Source organism: Trachurus japonicus, chromosome 2, assembly GCF_045865225.1.
Source record: "Trachurus japonicus isolate A0001 chromosome 2, Traja_1.0".
Taxonomy (NCBI): domain Eukaryota; kingdom Metazoa; phylum Chordata; class Actinopteri; order Carangiformes; family Carangidae; genus Trachurus; species Trachurus japonicus.
This window is the reverse complement of record NC_140908.1, coordinates 5,336,944-5,356,953: the sequence shown is the minus strand read 5'-3', so window position 1 is coordinate 5,356,953 and position 20,010 is coordinate 5,336,944. Positions and strand designations below refer to the sequence as shown.

The following is a 20,010-nucleotide window of genomic DNA, read 5'->3' as shown; positions in this document are numbered from 1 at the left end:
TCACTCCCATCTTGCACCAGCAGAACTGCCCACTGAGCTTGTAGCTGGCAGCTCTGAGCGTGAACTCAGCGACACAGGGCGAGCCAGAACCAGGAAGTAGTGCAGTGTTGGAATAAATGCTCATTGAAACTCAAGCTGGAAAACATTGACAGAGAGCATATCTAATCTAAAACCCTATTCATTAAACACGTTTTCAGTTTGAATTTGAAAGCTGCGTTGTGCGGCTGTGAATCGTGTCTCGGCCTGGATGTGGCTGCTGTGATGCAGCGGCTTCTTAAGTCAGAGCCGTACTGTACTGTACGTGCGCGGTGGTGGTGGTGTGGCGGCGCTCAGTGTATCTTTGAAGGGGCCGACCGGGAAGCCCATCAACTCACAGCAAGCGGCATTAGCTGCTAATCAGACTCCCAGGCGTGTTCATTACCTCCTGCTTTTAATTAAAGGGCCATTTTGGGGCAGAGTGATAACGAGCTGCCTGCCTCACGCCGTCCTCCCTCCTCCTCCTCCCCCTCCTCTTAAATCACGCTGTCCTTCGATCTCTTTCTCTGCTCTAGAGACGTTTCATTTAAAAAAATGATATACCCACTATTTGAAATAGAAAGCTTACCCACTGTGAGAAAATCGTTTCTCGCATGAAGGTTAAATTCACAATGGAATTACGTTCAGGTTATGAGATGAATTATCTGAGGACTCACCAACTAACACTTGTGGAAGGTGCAGTCAGTCCTTATTAATATGCAGCAACGTTTCTTTTTAGCACTGATAACAGTGAAAAAAATGAAGTCATGTACGAAATCCTCCATCTGCTTCAAGCCACCATAATTATTATTATATATCCAATTTTAAGTCTTGATCGTTCATCCAGTTTCTCTTTTAGCTGGAGTTAAAAGTAGACTAGATCAAACAAGATATAAAGGGTCAATTAACAATAAATAATTCAAATTGAAATAATAGAGAATGAATAAATGCTGCCGCTCTGCTTCTCCTTTCATATCCTCTGTAAACATTTCCTTCAAACAGCCCCCTTCAGACTGGTGCGAGGTTTATACAACAGCCCAGCGGCAGTTTTCAAAATTTCACATGTAGGACTTTATGCCCCCCCCCGATGGGCATCATAAAACAAATTAAAGATGAACCTTTGGTGAGATAAGAGAAGATGGAAAACATCATGGTCCTTACAGATGTGAAGTGGAAACAATATTTTCCACATGAGATACTGAAACTGGAAACACATGAGGGAAAGCAGATGCATTCGATCCCCCCGAGGCAGCAGTGTTACAGTCAAGTGACGTCTCTCCATCGCTGCCTTTCATTCTGACAGGTTAATGTGGTTCAGCCAATTAATAGTCTCCGTGTGAAATTCAGCCTAATGAAAGACTCTATCTGTCTGATCAATATGCAAATGAGCTCAGGTCACAGTTGTCCTACAGGTGTATGACGTGAACCAGAGTGTGAAGCAGAGCACTGAGTTAGTAACAGAGTTTCTACATGATAAAAGTAATTAATTACCAGGAACAGTAACTATTGTATTATTATTATTATTTTTTTTACTCAAATATGTCAAATTACTTAGACTTCTCTCCCTAACCCCCGTTCATCTGCAGTTTAACCAAGTTGCTCAGTATTCCTCCACACAGATATGTTCCTTTCTCATTCACAAACAAAGAAAAACACGCACTCTCCAAAAAACTTTCAGGAACAAAATGAAGAGGTGCACGGCCAAAAGTTGCACTTAAAGAAAAAGAAGAAAGGCACACTGAGGCAGACGTTGTCGAAACTGGTCTGTGTGTGTTAAGCGCCGACGCAGTTTGCAATAAAAAACAATGAGAAGGACACGAGTGCTGCTGGCCTTTCTTCTTTTTCTTTTTCTTTTTCTTTTCCTTTCTCATTCACACACATTCTTCTGTACATTTTTATAAACACCTGTGCAACTGAAAGTGAAACGGTAAAAAAAACAAAGCATGCTGCTCTCCAGATGCTTTGCAGCGTGTTTCACATTTTCATAATGACAACAAGAACATTTCATAAGGTTTTTGTTTGTTTGTTTCTTCTTCCTTTCTTCTTAAGCGTTGGTTGTGTAGCTGTTTATGGTCATGTGGCCAAATTCCAAGCTATATTCATTCATCTTTAAAACAAAACAAAACAAAACAAAGTAATTAAATGTGTGAATTTGGACTTGAACCATCACAGGAGACACTGTGGTGAAGTCCGACTGGTTCACATGTTGCTGCAGCAGACAGACAGACAGACGGACAGAGAGAGAGACATCCTGGGGATTAAAGAAAGCACTTTTTTTGTCGTACTGTAGAGGAGGCAGCGCTGATGGTGAGAGACCCAAAATAAAAATGGCCTGACCACCTCTGAGCGAGCTGTTTCCATAGCAACCCAGTCGGAGGAGTAGGAACGCAGAGCTTTGTCGGCTACCTGTCTTTTTCTCTCTCTATTGGTATTAAATAACTGGACGATCTCAACGTTTTTTTTTGTCCTTTTCCATCAGCGGTAAAAGACTTTAATCGAAGGAAACATTGCGGCTTTTTACCTTACACTCACTTCACAGACAGCTACATGTAGAGAAATCAGTCGACTCCCCTGTTTTGTTTTGTTTTTTTCCCAGTGCGAGTTCAGAGCGTAAGAAAAAGCGTTTGATGAGGCTGAAGGGAGCGCGGAGGAAGGTGAGAAACGAGTAGGACGTGCAGGGAGGGGAGAGCTGGAGGCCGTTGGAGGCAGATCAGAGGATGTGTTGAAGAAAGACAGATCACGCCACTTTGACACAAACACACACACACACACACACACATAGAGAGAGAGAGCTGGCTGGCATATGCAGAGCAGGAAGGGCAACAGTCCCACACTCTCACCCTCACGACCTCATCAGTGTGTTTCATCCCCATCTCATGATGGATAACCCAGCTTAGTTGAACATTAAAGGGATAGTTCAACCAAAATTCAAATTTCACTCATTATCTACTCACCCTCATGTCGACTAAAAGCTGTGAGAATTTTCAGAGTCCTCCGTGCCTTCTCTGAGTTACGGGGGGGTCCGTGCAGCACTATTTGTCCATATAATGGTTGTGAATGGTGCTCACTTTTCTTCGTCCAAAAAGACACACCAAAAAACATCCAAATACCTCCATAGTGCTCGTCTGTAATGTCCCTCTTGTATTGAAGCCCCGACATGAGAAATTGTTCCGAAAAAAATTAAATAAGTCTATATTTTAAGCTTGTTTGTAGCGGAAGCTCCCAGTGTCTCAGTTCACTGCTTTGCCTGTGTCAGTGCAAATCTCACGGGATCTGCACTGACCGGCGGAACAGTTTCTCATGTCGGGGCTTCAATACAAGAGGGGCATTACAGACGAGCACTATGGAGGTATTTGGATGTTTTTTGGTGTGTCTTTTTGGACGAAGAAAAGTGAGCACCATTCACAACCATTATATGGACAAATACTGCTGCGCGGACCCCCCCGTAACTCAGAGAAGGCACGGAGGACTCTGAAACTTCTTCCAGCCCTTAGTCGACATGAGGGTGAGTAGATAATGCGTGAACTATCCCTTTAAACCTTCTCTCTCTGGTTCCCCTGCGCTCGTCTGATCTGATGAAGCATTTAACCCGGTGTAGAAACTCACATTTGACATTTTGCAGATGGAGCTGGGTCGGAGTGGGGGGGAAATGTTATTGTGGTTATTAAATCAACTTCTTCTGTCACAGATGTTTTATTGAATTAGACCCAAGACATTTCCAGAAGATTTGGCTTGTCCCCGCCTCACCTCGTACTGTAGCTCAGATCTAGTAGTGTAAAATGTTCAACTGTCCAATTATGTGTGGCTCATTACAGCTAGAAAAGGCTGAATGTTCTTCAGAGAAAATGAAAAACATTACAACTCTAAAGAGAAGCACAAGATGTCCTGCTTGAGCTCAATAAGCTGCTTGTTTAGACGCCGCCCTTTTCTGGCTCTGACCCACCGCTGACCGTGACCTCGCCTTCTCTCAAAATGATGCATTGTGCTTTTGATTTCATGAAATGAGAGAGAGGCAGATAAGGGTTTTTTCAAACATTAACCCAGTTACGGCCTCTGTGAATGATCATGGATTTGTGTTTGTGTATAAATGATTCATCCAGATTTATGAAGGGAAGGTAAGAGAGGAAATGGGAGGGCGTTCGCCTCGCTGGAGAGCCGTAATGAGATCATCACAGCCACAGACATGAATTAGAGAAGCTGCAGCAGGGCAGAGCCGACACTGCAGCCACTACAGGCTTTATTTAACTTATATAGATAATGAAGCATCACAAATACACCTGTTTGTTCACTGGATGCTTCACTAAGTCGCAGTTTAAATGTATGGAAGAAGGCGTGAGCAGCTTCTGCTTGCAGCCAGTGAAGCGTGTGATGTTACAGGTGTTTCACTGCTGCAGGACAGAGCGGAGTATCACACATGTCTTTATTTATTTTCCTGGTTTACTTCTCCTGCACTCAGCCTGTTTCCCTCGGATGATTATGCATTTCACATGTGGGCAGCAGGGACCGAACCTGTCAGCAGTCGCGTCGCACCTCCTCCTCCTCCGACTATCTCACCGTCACATCCACCACGCTTCTGGCCGGTGACCAAGCTGCAGTGGGTTATGGACTGTTATGTCTAATGGTGCGCGGCAGGGCAGCGGAGTAAATAACACCTCCTGACTGCAGTCTGAGCACTTCTGGATACTATTTTACCACCCGTGCTCCCCTGGGGGTTTCAAAGTGTCTGTCAAAGTGTCTGTCTATTGGGTTTTTACAGTTGCATGTACTGTACCAAGAAGCTAATTTATGTGTCATAGTCCAGGTGAAGGTTTATCTGTAGTGGTGGCAGGATAATAAGAAGCATATTAATTGAAGTTAAGACAACTATCATTTCATCATATGGACATTGATTAATTCCCAATATGGCGGTGATGAACAAAGCTCTGATAGATGATTCATATCGCTAAAGTGCCCTTGTGCAAATCACCACATTTTGAAATGAACCAATAGCGTTATCGCTGATGATGACTGACTCACCATTATGGTGTCATTGCAAAGACGTGTGCATAATGGACTCTGCATGTACAGTAGGAGGACAAAGAAGTCAACCCTGTGCATGGTGACCTGTTATTAAAGCCACCAGCACTGAGAATAAGACAAAATATTGCAATTTGCTTGGAGACATTTTGTTTGTCGACATTATTTTCATATTTTATGACCAGTAAATGCTGCAAAGTGGCTCTTTTTCTCAGCTGTGTGTGTGGCTTACTGTATGAAATGTAAATGATTTCTCCTCAGGAAGGAAGGAAGGATGAGGTGTATTTTTGTCCTGACTGACAAGCTTCCAGTTCGGGGCCCTGGAGTCTGTCAGATGGAAATAATTTCAGATGGGTAGACGATCTGAGAAGTGTTTGATGTTGAACGCAGTTTAAGGGTCGAGTAAGTCAAACTGAGTGCACCTGTCTACATGCTAATGAGGCAAAAGCTGCTCTCGCGTCTTGAAGTTACTGAAGTCGACTCAGAAACTATTTTATTTTATTTTATGACTTTTTTTTCCAATTTAAGACCTGGAAACCATCACTGTTAAGTAAACGCTGAAGCTACAGGCAGCGGTAATGCGCTATTCAATTCATATGAAAGAAAGAAATACAAAGACAAGAGCGTTTCTCATGCACAGTGTCTCAGGTGGAAGGAGAAGTTGATCGTTTTCTTCTGAAATGTGCAGTAAAGCGAGATGAATCTGCTCCGTCCCTGGTGCCTCGGCGCGGCTACCTGTCAGGATAAAGTGCTGAAACATCGGAATCTGCTCTCAGCCCTGAAGCGCCGTCCCTGTAGGAACATATAGAGAGGAGACGTTACAGAGAAAAGAGGAAATCTGCTGTACACTCGCATATATGAAGGTGATTGATTCCCACTTCCATAGAGAATTCAAAAGGAAGAAGTGGCCTTGTACAAACAACTCACCTTTCCTCTCTATATTATGCATACTGTGCCTTTATTGACACATTATCTTTGGAGGAAGAAAATAAATTAATAATGATTAGAAAAGAACTGAATATGCATTGTGGAAAAGGGAATACAGAGAGAAAGCAACTGGCACCGATCGGATCTGTAAACGGGGGGGAAAACGCAGGATTTCGGATACTGTCAGATCGGTTTCAGGCCCCGTTATATGTAGAAACAAATCAGATGCAAAACGGATTTCCGTCAATGTGTCTGCAGTCTAAAAATACAGATTGGATATTCCCTGGCAATGCGAGTTGTACGTCATCAATAATGCGTCGAAGCAGGTGTAAATGCAGTTTTCTCTACAACTTCTAATGTGACAGTGGCTCATTTGCTATTATACAAACACTATCCCGTTCAGCAGCATGGTTTGTGAGTTAGCTGTGTATGTGTCTTGGCCTTTCCTCCCTTAATTTCTCCACTGTGTCTCTCACAGTAAGCTCTCCTCCCCTGATGCTCATCTCTCAGCTTCCTCCCTCCTCCTCCTCCTCCAGCAGAGAGCAGCTACAGCTTCTCCCGTTTCCTCTCACAACCAGGGTTTACAAATTCCCTCTGATTTACAAGGTCATAAAAAACTGGGCTCCTGCTCCGCCTCCTCCTCCTTCGCTCCTGCTTCAATCAACCTCTCCGGCTAAAGCAGTTATTTTATAACTCCCCCAAGTATGTGCTCCTGTGCTGCAAGGCTGCCGCGATCCATCTCCCTCCCGTTTTCACGCAGCGTGTTGTACATGCATCCACTTAGACCGCACAGATGAATAAAGACGTAGACGTTGTGCGAGGACACAAAAGGGGGGGGAAGATGTCTTATAATGTTATCGGTCTTCTTCGCGCCTGTTCACGCTGCACACAGTCATAACTTCTTTGTGCTTCACAGTGTGCTGACAGCTGAGACAGGGTTATGAATAGAAGTTGACACAATGTCGTTACGAGACGGAAAAGCAGAGAGAAACCACGATTCGTCAAAAAACTAACCACAGGTCTCTTAACACGCTCCACATCTGTACAGTTTCCTTCGTCTTCCAGCCTGTTTCTGTGTTTTTGCTGTTTTTGTTGAGCGTCGTCTTCCTTTATTCAGTCTGTGTGAGCCGAGTCCTGCCTCACTCCACAGAGCATCTGGCGAGCGATGTCCTCTGACCGTGAAGCTTTGTGTGGCGACTGCCTCGGAGGGTCAGGGCAGCCCACTGTATGCCACACACACACACACACACACACACACACACACACACACACATACACATGCGCTGAAGCGTTTACAATAAACACACATCCTTCTGCCTTCAGGAACGTGATGATGTCTTTCTTCACTTGTTCTTTGTTTTTCTCTCTCTCTGGAGCCAGTCACAGCTGCATCGTGTATTTACACTCCTGTGCAGTCTTCAGCTCTGATACATTCAGTCCATTCACAGATAAAAGATGTGAATTATTATAGTCTCTCTCTGTGGATTGAGCACTGTCACAGTATTAATGTAAAACATGGACCTGATATATAATCTCAGGGCTCCAAACTGCCCCTAAATGGAGGCACTTTGCCCCTAAAATTTGAGACAGTGCAAGTAAATGTATCATCTACTTGCTCATGTGAAACCAGTAAATGTGTGTGAGGATCATGAATGAAAAGAAAATGTGAATATTTGACTTGCAAGTCGTTTTACAGCGCGCACCCCTACATTTTCTACTTGTGCTCCTAAAGGAGCCCTATAAAAACCAAAACATGAAGATCTCACCTCTCGTACAATATCACTTTATAAATTCAGTTTTATGCTTTGTTGAATGTCAACAAACCGTTACCATCTAAGTGCAGCCTTTAATGGGACCTGAGGTGACATGAACTGATTTAGAAATGCAACAAAGATCTATTGGAAATGTCACAAATCATTGGAGTTACAGTATTTTTTTTCAGCTCTGAAGGGTAAAACATGTAGAAATAGCAGTGTGTTTCCTCCTTAGATACCTGCCAGTAACCTTCATTTATAAATCCCCCCTCGTACATAAATCCTAGCTCAGCTCTCCTGAGTGAAAAGATTACAGGGTAGTGATTTCGCCTTCTAATTAGGACTTGATCACGCACTCTCACACACTCACACACACACACACACACACACACACACACACACACACACACACACACACACACACACACACACACACACACACACACAGGCTGCTTTAGTTACAGTAGGTTGGCCTCAGGCATCTGATAGCCGGGCCTCCAGGGACCCCGACGAGCGGCTACCTGAAATTTAAGCCTCTAAAGGAAACACTGAGGTAGACACACACACACACACACACACACTGACTCTCACAAACACACACACTACCAGAGTGAGAGCATGGACGTGCCCCTGAGGCAGAGCTGCTGGTGTGTAGGAGGTACGGGTAAACTTTACTGTGGTAATAATGAGGTTTTGCCGCCACATGAGGGTTGAATCTATCGGTAATCAATACATTTCTAGTGAGCATGACTTTGTGCTCACACTAAGTGCGCCTCTGAGGCATCCCATCATTATGGAGGAAATGACCAGCTCCCATGTTCTGTACTCTGCCTCCCAGACGGCCGCGGCTTTGAGAGCACTCAGCCCCTCTGTTCTCCGCTCCCACGTGGCTCCGTCTGTAGCAGGTGGAGAACAAAGTGAGAGCGACGGTTCAACAGGAGGAGACGACACGGGGGAATATTTTGTGTGCAGATTTTGGTCTCGGTTACGAAACTGTCATGTCCTCGTTTTTGGAAATCAAAGACCTGCTGTGACAGTCTCAGTGAGGGGACGATCAAAAGCCTTTTATTATTATGGAAGTAGTGTTTCTATCCAATCTGATTAACATGAATTATTATTTTTTCTAAAATAAAGAAGAAGCTCAGTGAGCAGCTTGACAGGACAAAAAAAAGATGCTCACCATCTCAGGTCACTGTCACTATTTCACTGTTTCTTTTACATCTTTTCTAATTCTATTTAACACATTAAATAATGCAATGAGAGGAAAAATAAACACATCTATTTGTTTAGGCAAATAAGTTTTCTACAAGATCCACTCATGGTTTTCCTCCATGATCCTTCGTTTGAAGCACAGTTGACTTAATTGATAAGGCAAGAAGTGGTAAATTCACCATAATTGATGCAGCAGAGCTCCACATGTCCTGACTGTTCTGTAAAGCACAAGACATCAAACAGGAGTCGTAATCGCGTTGTGTGATGTGTAAAATTAGTGTCGTGTCCCTCTAAATCTCTTTCACTTTTGACTTTGTGCAGCGTCCCCTGTGTGATGAAAGTGCTCTGGTTCATGACTGGTGGTTGTATAAAGGAAGCAGGTTTCACTGGAATCCTCTGAATAGTTTATAGTGCGTTTGATCTGGGGCATCACAGATCAGGTGGACTTTAACAACAATAGCAGGCTGTTGTGTGCACCGATGCTCTTCACACAGGGATATTTTTAGCCGAGCCTGTCGCTGTGGCCAGATGGTCGGACAGGTAGCATGAACAAAAGTTCACCAGGCTGCATAACAAAGTAATGATACTGATCCGCTCGCTAAAAAAAAATTTAATTATGCAGGAGAGTGTTTTGTTTTTTTCAGGATTACACCAGCTTAACCTGAAAAAAGTCAAATGTTTTTAATACATTGATTTTAAAATTGCAGTTTGTCACAGAGAGAGCAAAAAAACTGAATGTGCCTGTTTTCTTCTTCTTTTTCTCGTTGTTTCTTCCAGGACAAGAAGAAATACCTGGACATCATCCACAGCTACATGGAGGTGCACGGCACCGTGCACGGCACCAGCACCGTGCACCTGCCCAGCTACGTCAAGAACCACGGGATACTGAGCGGCCGGGACCTGCAGTTCCTCCTCCGAGAGACCAAGGTCAGTCTTCCCCCACACACACACACACACACACAAAGACACGGCTGTGAATCGTCTCATGAACAAAAAAAAGAGTGACCCTGCAGCGAGATAATAAGTGTGAGAGGATGTTGTTATTAGAAGAGTGTGGAAGCCAGAAACCAACGCCTACGCTCGTCTCTTTGACTTTTTTTTTTTTTTATATGAAGACCGAGAAAGTGCGGTGGAAACTCCAGCTAACCTGCAGAGAACTGAGGACACACTGTGGGTTTATTTCACAAACTCTGACCTCTTTTTTCTTTCTTCAATGTGCCGCAGCCTTAAAAGCTGCTCTGAACATTCCTGTAGCTGCAGTCAGTGTGTGAGGCGTTCGTTTTGAATGGCCGTCTATGTATGAAGCGAAACAACAGGATTGCTCAGACATTCAGGTTTATATTTAATGGAAACACCTGAAAGCACGTTTCAGTGCATCAGTATATCTGATATGATCTTATTCAGATGTCTTGCTGCGACTAGAGGCCGTCTCCTCTCTCCTCAAAGAGCCTTCAGTGGAGTGGCTGTATTTTCTCTTCCTCTCACTACTCCAGCCTCTCTCTCTCTGTCAAAGACGAGGCCTCGGCTTCTGAGCCCAGCAACGGCGGTGACGTATGAACACGTGTCGGCAACAGAACACACTTCATGTGTTCACACAGTGTGCGCCGAGCTGTTGAACACAGCTGTGCTTTGTTTCGTGGCAGCAGCAGCAGTCGTCGTAGTCGTAGTAGTAGTGGAGTTGGCACAAACTGCAGACAGACGGGTCAGGGAAGCTCCGATTGATCCCTCTAGTAACCAATCACCTTCAATGCATTGATACTGAAGCACTAGGCTGTGTAGTGTAGTGTGTTAGTGTGTAGTGTGTAGTCCTGCCTCCCGTCTTGCTCAGTGTACCAGCACGTGCCAAGACACCAAATCAAAACAACGTGTCTGCCAGTGTCTCCGGCTGAGGCGTCACACATCCCTGGAAATGCCAGAAGTGATCGGTATCAGCTGATCGGTGTTAGTATTTCAACACGCTGCTCTGACGTCACTGCAGTTCAGCCGGGTGCACACTCAGTGAAGCATGTGTGCAGTTTTTTTAACAGTGGAAGATTCCTCATAGTCTTCTAAACACTGGCTGTACTGATAAGCTATTGGCAAATTATCATCACTTTGTCTTAGCACTTCGATACACTGCATTCATTCTTTTGTAGCTGTAATAGTTCACATGCCATAAACAGTACATGCCAGCTGACTAAATAAGCTGACAATAGTTCCATTAGGTTGGATGAAAAAACTTAAAGGGATAGTTCACCCAAAATTCAAATTTCACTCATTATCTACTCACCCTCATGTCGACTAAGGGCTGGGAGAAGTTTCACAGTCCTCCATGCCTTCTCTGAGTTACAGCGGGGCTCCGTGCAGCACTGCATGTCCATACAGTATGACGGTTGCAATCGGGGCTCAATTTTCTTCGTCCAAAAAGACACACCAAAAAACATCCAAATACCTCCATAGTGCTCGTCTGTAATGTCCCTCTTGTATTAAAGCCCAAACATGAGAAATTGTTCCGGAAAAAATTAAATAAGTCTATATTTTAAGCTTGTTTTTAGCGGAAGCTCCCAGTGTGCGATTTGCACTGACACCAGCAGAGCAGTGAACTGAGACTGGGAGCTTCCGCTAAAAACAAGCTTAAAATATAGACTTATTTAATTTTTTTTCAGAACAATTTCTCATGTCGGGGCTTCAATACAAGAGGGACATTACAGACGAGCAGTGTGGAGGTATTTGGATGTTTTTTGGTGTGTCTTTTTGGATGAAGAAAATTGAAATTTGAATTTTGGGTGAACTATCCCTTTAAACGTCCTAAAAGCTCTGTGATAAATGTTTAGTTTGTATCTTGATCTTTAGTTTTGGGAAGTCGCTCCTCCTCGGTGGAGGAATCCGTAGCTCCACGGGCCAAGTCTCAGTCATGAAGCCGTGATTGGACGATCACAGCTGGCAGTGAATTAAATTAAATTACAGTACTTTTCTTTCAGCTGCATGCAGAGGAAACAATGATTCTTATTGTTTTGGAGCTTCCTCGCTGCAACGGAGACATGGAATTAAAATGACACGGTGATCATCAGACACCTGACAGCGCCGGCGTCTGTCTGCTGAAGGTGAAAACTGTCATTATAAGTGCTGGCAGTGAAAGATGGAGTCTGTCTGTGTGCTCTGGCTCCAGAGTCTTTTTCAAAAGGAGCGAAGAGGATGGAGGAGGATGGAGCTTCGATTTGTGGATCCTCTGAAACCAGATGCTTTCCCATCAGAGCAGGGAGGAGAGAGAGAGAGAGAGACATCAGACAGGAGCTGGGGCGGAGGAAGAAATCCATACATCATGATTCAGGCAGCTGTAGAAAAAGAAAAAGGATAACGATCTTAAACCTCCTTTTGTATCAAAAAAAGATCCTGAGCGTTGCTTCGGCCGCCGCGAGGCTTCAGTACCTCACCGGCAAATCCAGCTCTGTTCTGTCCAAAAACTAAAAACCAAGAACCCAGAGACAGAGAGAGAAAATCAAAGGTGTATTCAGCGATGAAGCAGATCATTACAGCGGCTCAGAGCCTAAAAGGAAGCAGCACTCACTCACTCAGACAGAGCCGAGTGTAAACTTCCACATCTTGTCAATGTCATCATTACACGTGGTTGTGCACGGAGACAGCGGCCCCATTAAAACCCACAAAAGCCCAAACACTTGACTTGAAGCTGTGTGGTTGTTGAAGAGCTCACTGGACAGACAGGGAGGTGGCGCTGCTTAAACAACACGTTTTGTTACCTACACTTGTCCAGAGCTAATTGGCCTCGTGGGCTTCAAACTGTCGACGGCGTGCTGTAAAAACACAGGAGTGAAAACTAGTAACATGTTGCTGCCGACGTCTGACATGAGTTTTCCTCTGGAGGAGAAGTCTCTGACATCAGGCGGGGGGAAAGTAACTTTGACTTTTCTTTGAGGAGAATGTGAATCTCAAGTTCAAGTTCACTTTTATTTATATAGCACAGTTAAAAAGACCTGTGACAGTCGTCCAAAGTGCTTCACAGAGCAGAGACAGAAACAAAAAACAACGCATGTACAAGAAACAAGAAGACATGCATACCGTCACACATTCTCACACACAAATGTATGTACATGTACATATACATACGTACATATACGAACATATGCGCATTACAGCTACAGTAGTCATAAACAGCAGTGCACTATAGATATTTTAAACAAAACTAGCCAGGATTAGAAGTCCTTGTGGAACTGAAGGCCAAGGAGAAAAGGTGTGTTTTTAAAGCGCACTTAAAATCTCGACCTGGATCTGTATTTTAAACTCGGCTCCTGTCGTCCTGCACAGCTGAGAACCTGATCTATATTTACACCACAGACACAAGCGCTGATCAATAAGCAGCAGCAGCAGCAGCAGCAGCAGCAGCAGCAGCAGCAGCAGCAGCGTCTCCTCTTATGAGCTGCTTGTCCTTGACGCCGGTGGCTCTCGGCCTCGCACATGAATATGTGAAATACCTTTTTAATGTGGACTGATCAGGAGCTTTCACCTAAAGGACCATGATTCCTATTGATTCCTGCTTTAAATCCATCAGAAACTCGGTGGTGGGCAGCGGTCGTTAATTTCTCCCTCTGAGTCCTTCAGTGTCTCCTCTCTTCTCCTCTCCCCCTCCTCCCTCTATAAATAGTGGTCAACTGTTTCTCAGTAGAGGGACACACACAGAGGAAGACGTGTGCTCTGCTGCCACCTGCTGGCAGACGGCTGTTGTAAAAGAGACGAATTCACAGCCACACACACACTCTTCATGGTACATCACTGTGTGTGTGTGTGTGTGTGTGTGTGTGTGTGTGTGTGTGTGTTAAAGACACATTGTTCAGCCTGTTCTGGTCTGCTGCTATGGAGACACACATACACACACACATGCACACAGACTGACCATTGTCGCCGACTAACTCTCTTCCACTCCCTCGACTAAATTAGACACAGATTGTGTGTCGCCTCCCTCCTCGATCGTGTTATTAGAGTCTCCTCCACTTCTTTATATGTTCACTAGTTAAATGAAATCACATGGGTTTGACTCTGTTGAAGTGCACGTTACAGACTTTTAAATCTCTCTGAACATGTTTCTGTAATTTAACTGTCGTCCTCTCTCCATGCAACTTCACTAGTTTGAGTTATTTTACTTGTTTTTCCAAATAATTAGTCTCCTGTCTGACTAAGTTAAATGTTAATATGTTCTCCTGCACTGGTTAATGACTCTTATTTGTTCTCAGTGCAAGAACTGCAAAGAAGCATGTTTTAAAGGGATTATTTAATGGATGAGAAAAGCTGCAGGATCATTTACCTTTTCAGAGTCAGAGGTTTTGGTAGCAGGTGGACATGTGTTTAAAAAAGTTGTTTTAATTGAACCAAGTCAGCATCTTTCAGCTTGTTTTCATGTACTGTAGTTAGTTGTTATTCTAACGGCCGGAGGCCTGTGGGAGGACGAGGAGTCACAGCAGGGTCTTCACACCCTCCCTGTGTAATATAGAAGAAGTGCTGCCTCTGCTGTGTGAGCTGTTAATAACACGGGGAGGGGGCTTTTGTTTCAACTGCTGCTGTCAGCAAACACACTAAACTTTTCACCCTCCAATGTCGCCTGTGTCACCAGACGGCTCCTTCCTGCTGGACTCAGATCAGTGAAATGAGTCTGACGCTTTTGGCAGCCGGTGATGAGGGGGTCAGAGTGAAGGCCACTCAAGTTTAAATGTGTCTTTTTATTTAAAAAGCAGCATGTGACGGCTGGTTGATGAGCTCATGGTGGATGTTTTGTCTCTGCTGCAGCTGTTCGTGGGTCTGTCCTTCCCCTACGAGGGCCCCGCCCCCCTGGAGGCCATCGCCAACGGCTGCGCCTTCCTCAACCCCAAGTTCAACCCTCCCAAGAGCAGCAAGAACACGGACTTCTTCAAGGGCAAACCCACTCTGAGAGAGGTGAGAGAGGCTCGAGTTTCACTCTGCAGTGTTTTATTCTTCTCCTGCTCATGTTGAGACTTTTAAACCACATGTTTCTTTGTTTCTTGTTTGACGTTGACAGCTGACGTCGCAGCACCCGTACGCCGAGGTGTACATCGGTCAGCCCCACGTGTGGACGGTGGACATCGAGAACTCTGCGGAAGTGGAGAGAGCCATCCGCTCCATCCTCAGCCAGAAGGTAAAAACACAGGACACGACTCAGACACACATACAGGAGCATTTAGACACTTTCATTGATCACCAATTTTAATTTTTAATAGGATTTAAAATTATTGGATTTAAAATAATGCCCAAATTTTGGGAATTTTTCCCCCTCAAGAACAATAATCTGTAAAATGAATGTTAAACACAGTTATAGGTTTAATAGTAGATTCAGAGCTCATCTGTAAAAATTTAAATTTTACCCTGTGCTGTATCCACAGGTTACAGTAAATTTTAACCGAGTGATCTGGACAATACTGACATTAACTTCTGATTTAAGAAGTTAATGTCAGTATTAATTGTCCAAATCACTTGTTAAAATGTACTGTTAACCATGTGGATTCAGAGGGTGGAGCTGTTTTATATTTATATAAAACATAGTTTTATATTTTCTTTTATTTGCTCTTGCTTTTAACTCTTTATTCTGTTTTATGCTTCTCTCTTTTTTTTTTTTTTTAAATGATTTGTCTTTATGTAAATCACATTGAGTGCCTTGTATGAAATGCGCTATATAAATAAGATGCCTTGCATATAGTTTAATTTCACTCTTTAGATGTTTTTCTTGGCATTCTCAAGACTTAATAATGTAATGCACATTAAAACAATACTTATCTTAGAAAAAAAACATACACAAGACTCAACTGTTAATAGTTTGACTTAGTAACTTGTGGTCGTTTCTCTGATTCCCTTGTTTTTTGTGTCATGTGCATTTGTAATTTTGATGCAGTGCCACTTTTCTGGAGGTTGTGACCTCATTGAGCACCAATTGGGTTCAATGCACAGCTCCACAACTTCCTGAACTTAATGCTGCTCCTTTATTTCCTGTCTTACATTAATGACATAGCAGTTTGTCTGATAATGTAAGACAGGAAACAAAAGGAGCAGCATTAAGTTCAGGAAGTAGTGGAGCTGTGCATTGAACCCAATTGGTGCTCAATGAGGTCACAACCTCCAGAAAGTGGCACTGCACAGGTGTCTGCACTCTGTCCTTTAAATTGTAATTCACCGAGGGAGCCATAGCCTTTACATCTTTGACTTCAGAGCCAGTGTTGTTGGTAAGTAAGACACAAGACCTTCACACAAACATCTTTATTTACTTGGCAAACTCAACTCAGCTCATCCATCTTGGTTGGCAACTGTCACTCTGAAACAACACAAAAAACACATAAGCCTGTGAATATTCTCATTTGTCTAGGTCATAGTTATCTCAAGGAAATTTAAATCGAATGCAACTGGACTTGGTTATTTGTCTAGGAAGATGTTTCACCTCTCATCCAAGAGGTGAAACGTCTTCCTAGACAAATAACCAAGTCCAGTTGCAATTGATTTAAATTTCCTTGAGAAAAACACATAAGTAAAACTTGTTACATTCAGTCTTGTTCAACAAACACTCACCTTGACTTTCTATGTTCTTTCGTCTAGATGCTGCCTGGGACAAAAGAAGACAAAGACTCAATGTTACTTTTAGCCTTGATCCCATTTCTTACAATGGAGTCTGCCATGTGTTTCACTTGGTAAGTCAGACATCTTGTAGACCAGGTATTTCCACAAAAGGGCCGCTGCAGGTCTCAACTGATACCAACTAGCATCCACATGGCCCTTTGTGGAAATGCCTGACTTACCAAGTGAAGCACATGGCAGACTCCATTGTTGGCCCTAAGCACAAACAAGAAATGGGATCAAGGCTAAAAAAAAAAGTGAAGTTGTTTGAAGATGAAATAAACAATACCTGAAGTGCTCTGTCGTGTTGGCTAAGTCGCATACCCTTCACAATCCCTGACGCTTCCGCTGACGCTTCAGTGCAGAATGACTATCTGTAGGACTCTGCAGCTGATCGTCAGGATGGGAGTGCAGACACCTGTGCTCGGCCAATGGCCTTCCTGGGGGACGTCACCTCGTTAAGCACCAGATTGAAGTCACCTGTGTGAACAAGCACAACATATTAAATTCAGTAGGAAAAAAACAATAAATGACAGTATTAAACAAGATTAATACATCAAATCTAGTAAGGAATGATAAAACAGGATAAAATTAAACATTAAAGCTAACAAAACTCATAAATAAAATATAGAATAAAATAAAAAAAACTAACAGGAGCTGCTCTGCTCACCTGACCTGCTGCTGTGTCCACTCCCAACAACTGGTCCAGTCTGTGGAGACTCGTGCTTTTTGATCCATGGAGAGCTGCTGCACCAGGCTCCAGCTTGGCTCGCACTCCTCCTGATACACACACACACACAGACACACACAAAGGGAAAAAGCAGCAAGTGAGTTTGTGCAGCAGCAACAAAGATTTCAGTTGTTCTGAGGGTTTGAAGTTTTCCCTTTGAAAATCAGAGTGTGGAGGTCGACAATGCTCCAAAGACTGCAGCTAATGTTACACCAGACTGAGCTGTGTGTGTGTGTGTGTGTGTGTGTGTGTGTGTGTGTGTGTGTGTGTGTGTGTGTGTGTGTGTGTGTGTGTGTGTGTGTGTGTGTGTGTGTGTGTGTGTGTGTGTGTGTGTGTGTGTGTGTGTGTGACGTACACACACACACAGAAACAAGCTCAATCTGGCTGTGTTCAGTGTTTTGTTGGTTGTGTGACCAAGTGTGTTTTGTGTTTTGTGTCTGATCAGATTGAGCCCTACCTGCCTTACGAGTTCACCTGCGAGGGGATGCTGCAGAGAGTCAACGCCTTCATCGAGAACCAGGTACCGCCCGCCTCATCATCATAGTTGTCATGGTGACGAGTCAGACTGTTAACAACAGAGATGAGATGAAATTAGATTACAGTGGTGCTCCAGGAGACATGATGACGTCACTGTGGAGCAGGTTGAACACGTGTCTGCAGAGATCAGTAACTCAATAACACATTGATGATCTGTCTGAATCGACTCTCTGCAAAGCTTCTTGAATAAAATGTCACATTTTTATTTGAATTTTCCACAAACAGCTTCACTTTGTAGTTTTTATACCATGCACGTATCACAGCTTTGACCAGACACAAACAACATCGCATAAACATGTCAAACACCAGTAATGAAGATTACAACATCAAAACTTCACAACATGTGAACATGTTTCCATGGTTTCGGTAGTCGCGGTAAATGCATAGATTTTTTTTTTTCCTCAATGAAAATCTGTAAAACGTATGGATATCACACAAATTGACATCCGTGTTAAAAAGCTAACGTTAATAGATCCATGTGTTTACCCACCGCAACTATGACAATGACTGAAAACCATGGAAACGTAAACGTAAACGTACAATAACCCTAACCCGTTCTGAAACTTGTGGATATTAAAATTCAGTCTTTACAAGATAAGTTAAGTGTTTCAGTGACTCTTTTCTCCTAATGTTTTGAGGTTTAAACTTTGTTGGTAACAGAACAATTATTTATTCCAAGTTGCCTTTATTAATTAAACGATTTAATCTCAAAGGTTTCCCCAGAATGATTTTAAACTCCCTCCGTCACGTCTGATGTTTGACTGACCTGAAGAGTTGAGCTGTTCTCTGTGTGTTGTTAACCCTCTGTCGTTGTGGTGGTCAGGACTTCTGCCACGGTCAGGTGATGTGGCCTCCTCTCAGCGCTCTGCAGGTGAAGCTGGCCGAGCCCGGCCGCTCCTGTAAGCAGGTGTGTCAGGAGGAGCAGCTCATCTGTGAACCCTCGTTCTTCCAGCACCTCAACAAGGACAGAGACCTGGCCAGGTGGGACACACACACACACACACACACACACACACACACACACACACACACACACACACACACACACACACACACACACACACACACACACACACACACACACACACACACACACACACACACACACACACACACACACACACACACACACACACACACACACACACACACACACAATAAATCACATGTATTTACAGTACAGGAGCTGTTATTTTGGAGTTTGTGAGCTGCAGTTTCCCTGTGCTGCCACCAGAGGGCTCCGTTTACCTGATAAAATGGGTGGAGGCTCATCATCATCCAGCTGAGTGTGTGTGTTGATGTCGTCCCTCAGGTTCGGCGTGGACTGCCAGACGGTGGAGTCGAGCGCCGACACGGTGGTCCCGGCCTACAGCGACACCCGCCGCCACTGCATCTTCCAGTCCGACCTGCTGCTGTTCAGCTGCGCCGGCGCCCACCAGTCGCTGCATCGCATCTGCCCCTGCCGCGACTACATGAAGGGCCAGGTGGCGCTGTGTAAGGACTGTCTATAGCAGCCACACGCAGAACGGCGGCAGCGACGAGGACACACAAACACCTGGACGAGGCTGAGGGCGTCTGGATAAGAGAAGTCAGAGCAGCTTATTAAAAAAAAAAAGACAGACGGACGGACGGACACTCACCAGACTGTTGGTTCTTCATATTTATTGTTTCCCTCGGCTGCTGCAGCAGGACGGAGCGGTGGACTGCACATCTGGCTTCCTGTCTGAGTGACCAGCAGGTTGACCAGCGGAGACTCAAGCCCCGCCCCTTCTTGATTGATCAATTGATTGATTGATTGATTGATTGACAGCTCGCCCTCGCCCCCCCCCTTCCCCCTGTTCAAATCTGAAACTGTTTATTCTTTAGGTAGATTTACACTGGACTGGCACAACTGAAGGCCCAAACCCCCCTCTACCACATACACATACACATACACACACATATACATACAAATACATATACAGCTCTGGAAAAAGATAAGAGACCACTTAAAAGCATCTCTACATGTATGACAGTCATTCTTTTCTTTTCTTTTCTTTTTGAAATACCAACACAAACACAACTCATTCTAGATTATAAAAACCACTGCTGGGATTAAACATTGACATTATCCCACAAAAACTGATTTATAAACTCTTCCTGAGTTAAAATATTCTTGCTGTGTTGTCAAGGAATAAATATGAACATGTTTTCTTTGCATTATTATTATTATTA

At 43.9% G+C, this 20,010-nt stretch overlaps 1 protein-coding gene across 3 annotated transcripts in view; it reads left to right on the top strand.

Annotated features, from left to right (window-relative positions):
• Positions 1-19,754, top strand: part of mgat5 (alpha-1,6-mannosylglycoprotein 6-beta-N-acetylglucosaminyltransferase) — a 79,566-nt gene extending 59,812 nt beyond the window's left edge. For all 3 annotated transcript variants that reach the window (XM_085796906.1, XM_085796899.1, XM_085796915.1), the window contains 6 exons: positions 9,702-9,851; positions 14,700-14,846; positions 14,950-15,066; positions 17,705-17,779; positions 18,620-18,777; positions 19,109-19,754. In XM_085796906.1, the coding sequence (XP_085653032.1) occupies positions 9,702-9,851; positions 14,700-14,846; positions 14,950-15,066; positions 17,705-17,779; positions 18,620-18,777; positions 19,109-19,307 (846 nt within the window). In that variant the 3' untranslated portion in view covers positions 19,308-19,754. The remainder of the gene's footprint in view (positions 1-9,701; positions 9,852-14,699; positions 14,847-14,949; positions 15,067-17,704; positions 17,780-18,619; positions 18,778-19,108) is intronic.
• The last annotated feature ends 256 nt before the right edge of the window (positions 19,755-20,010 follow it).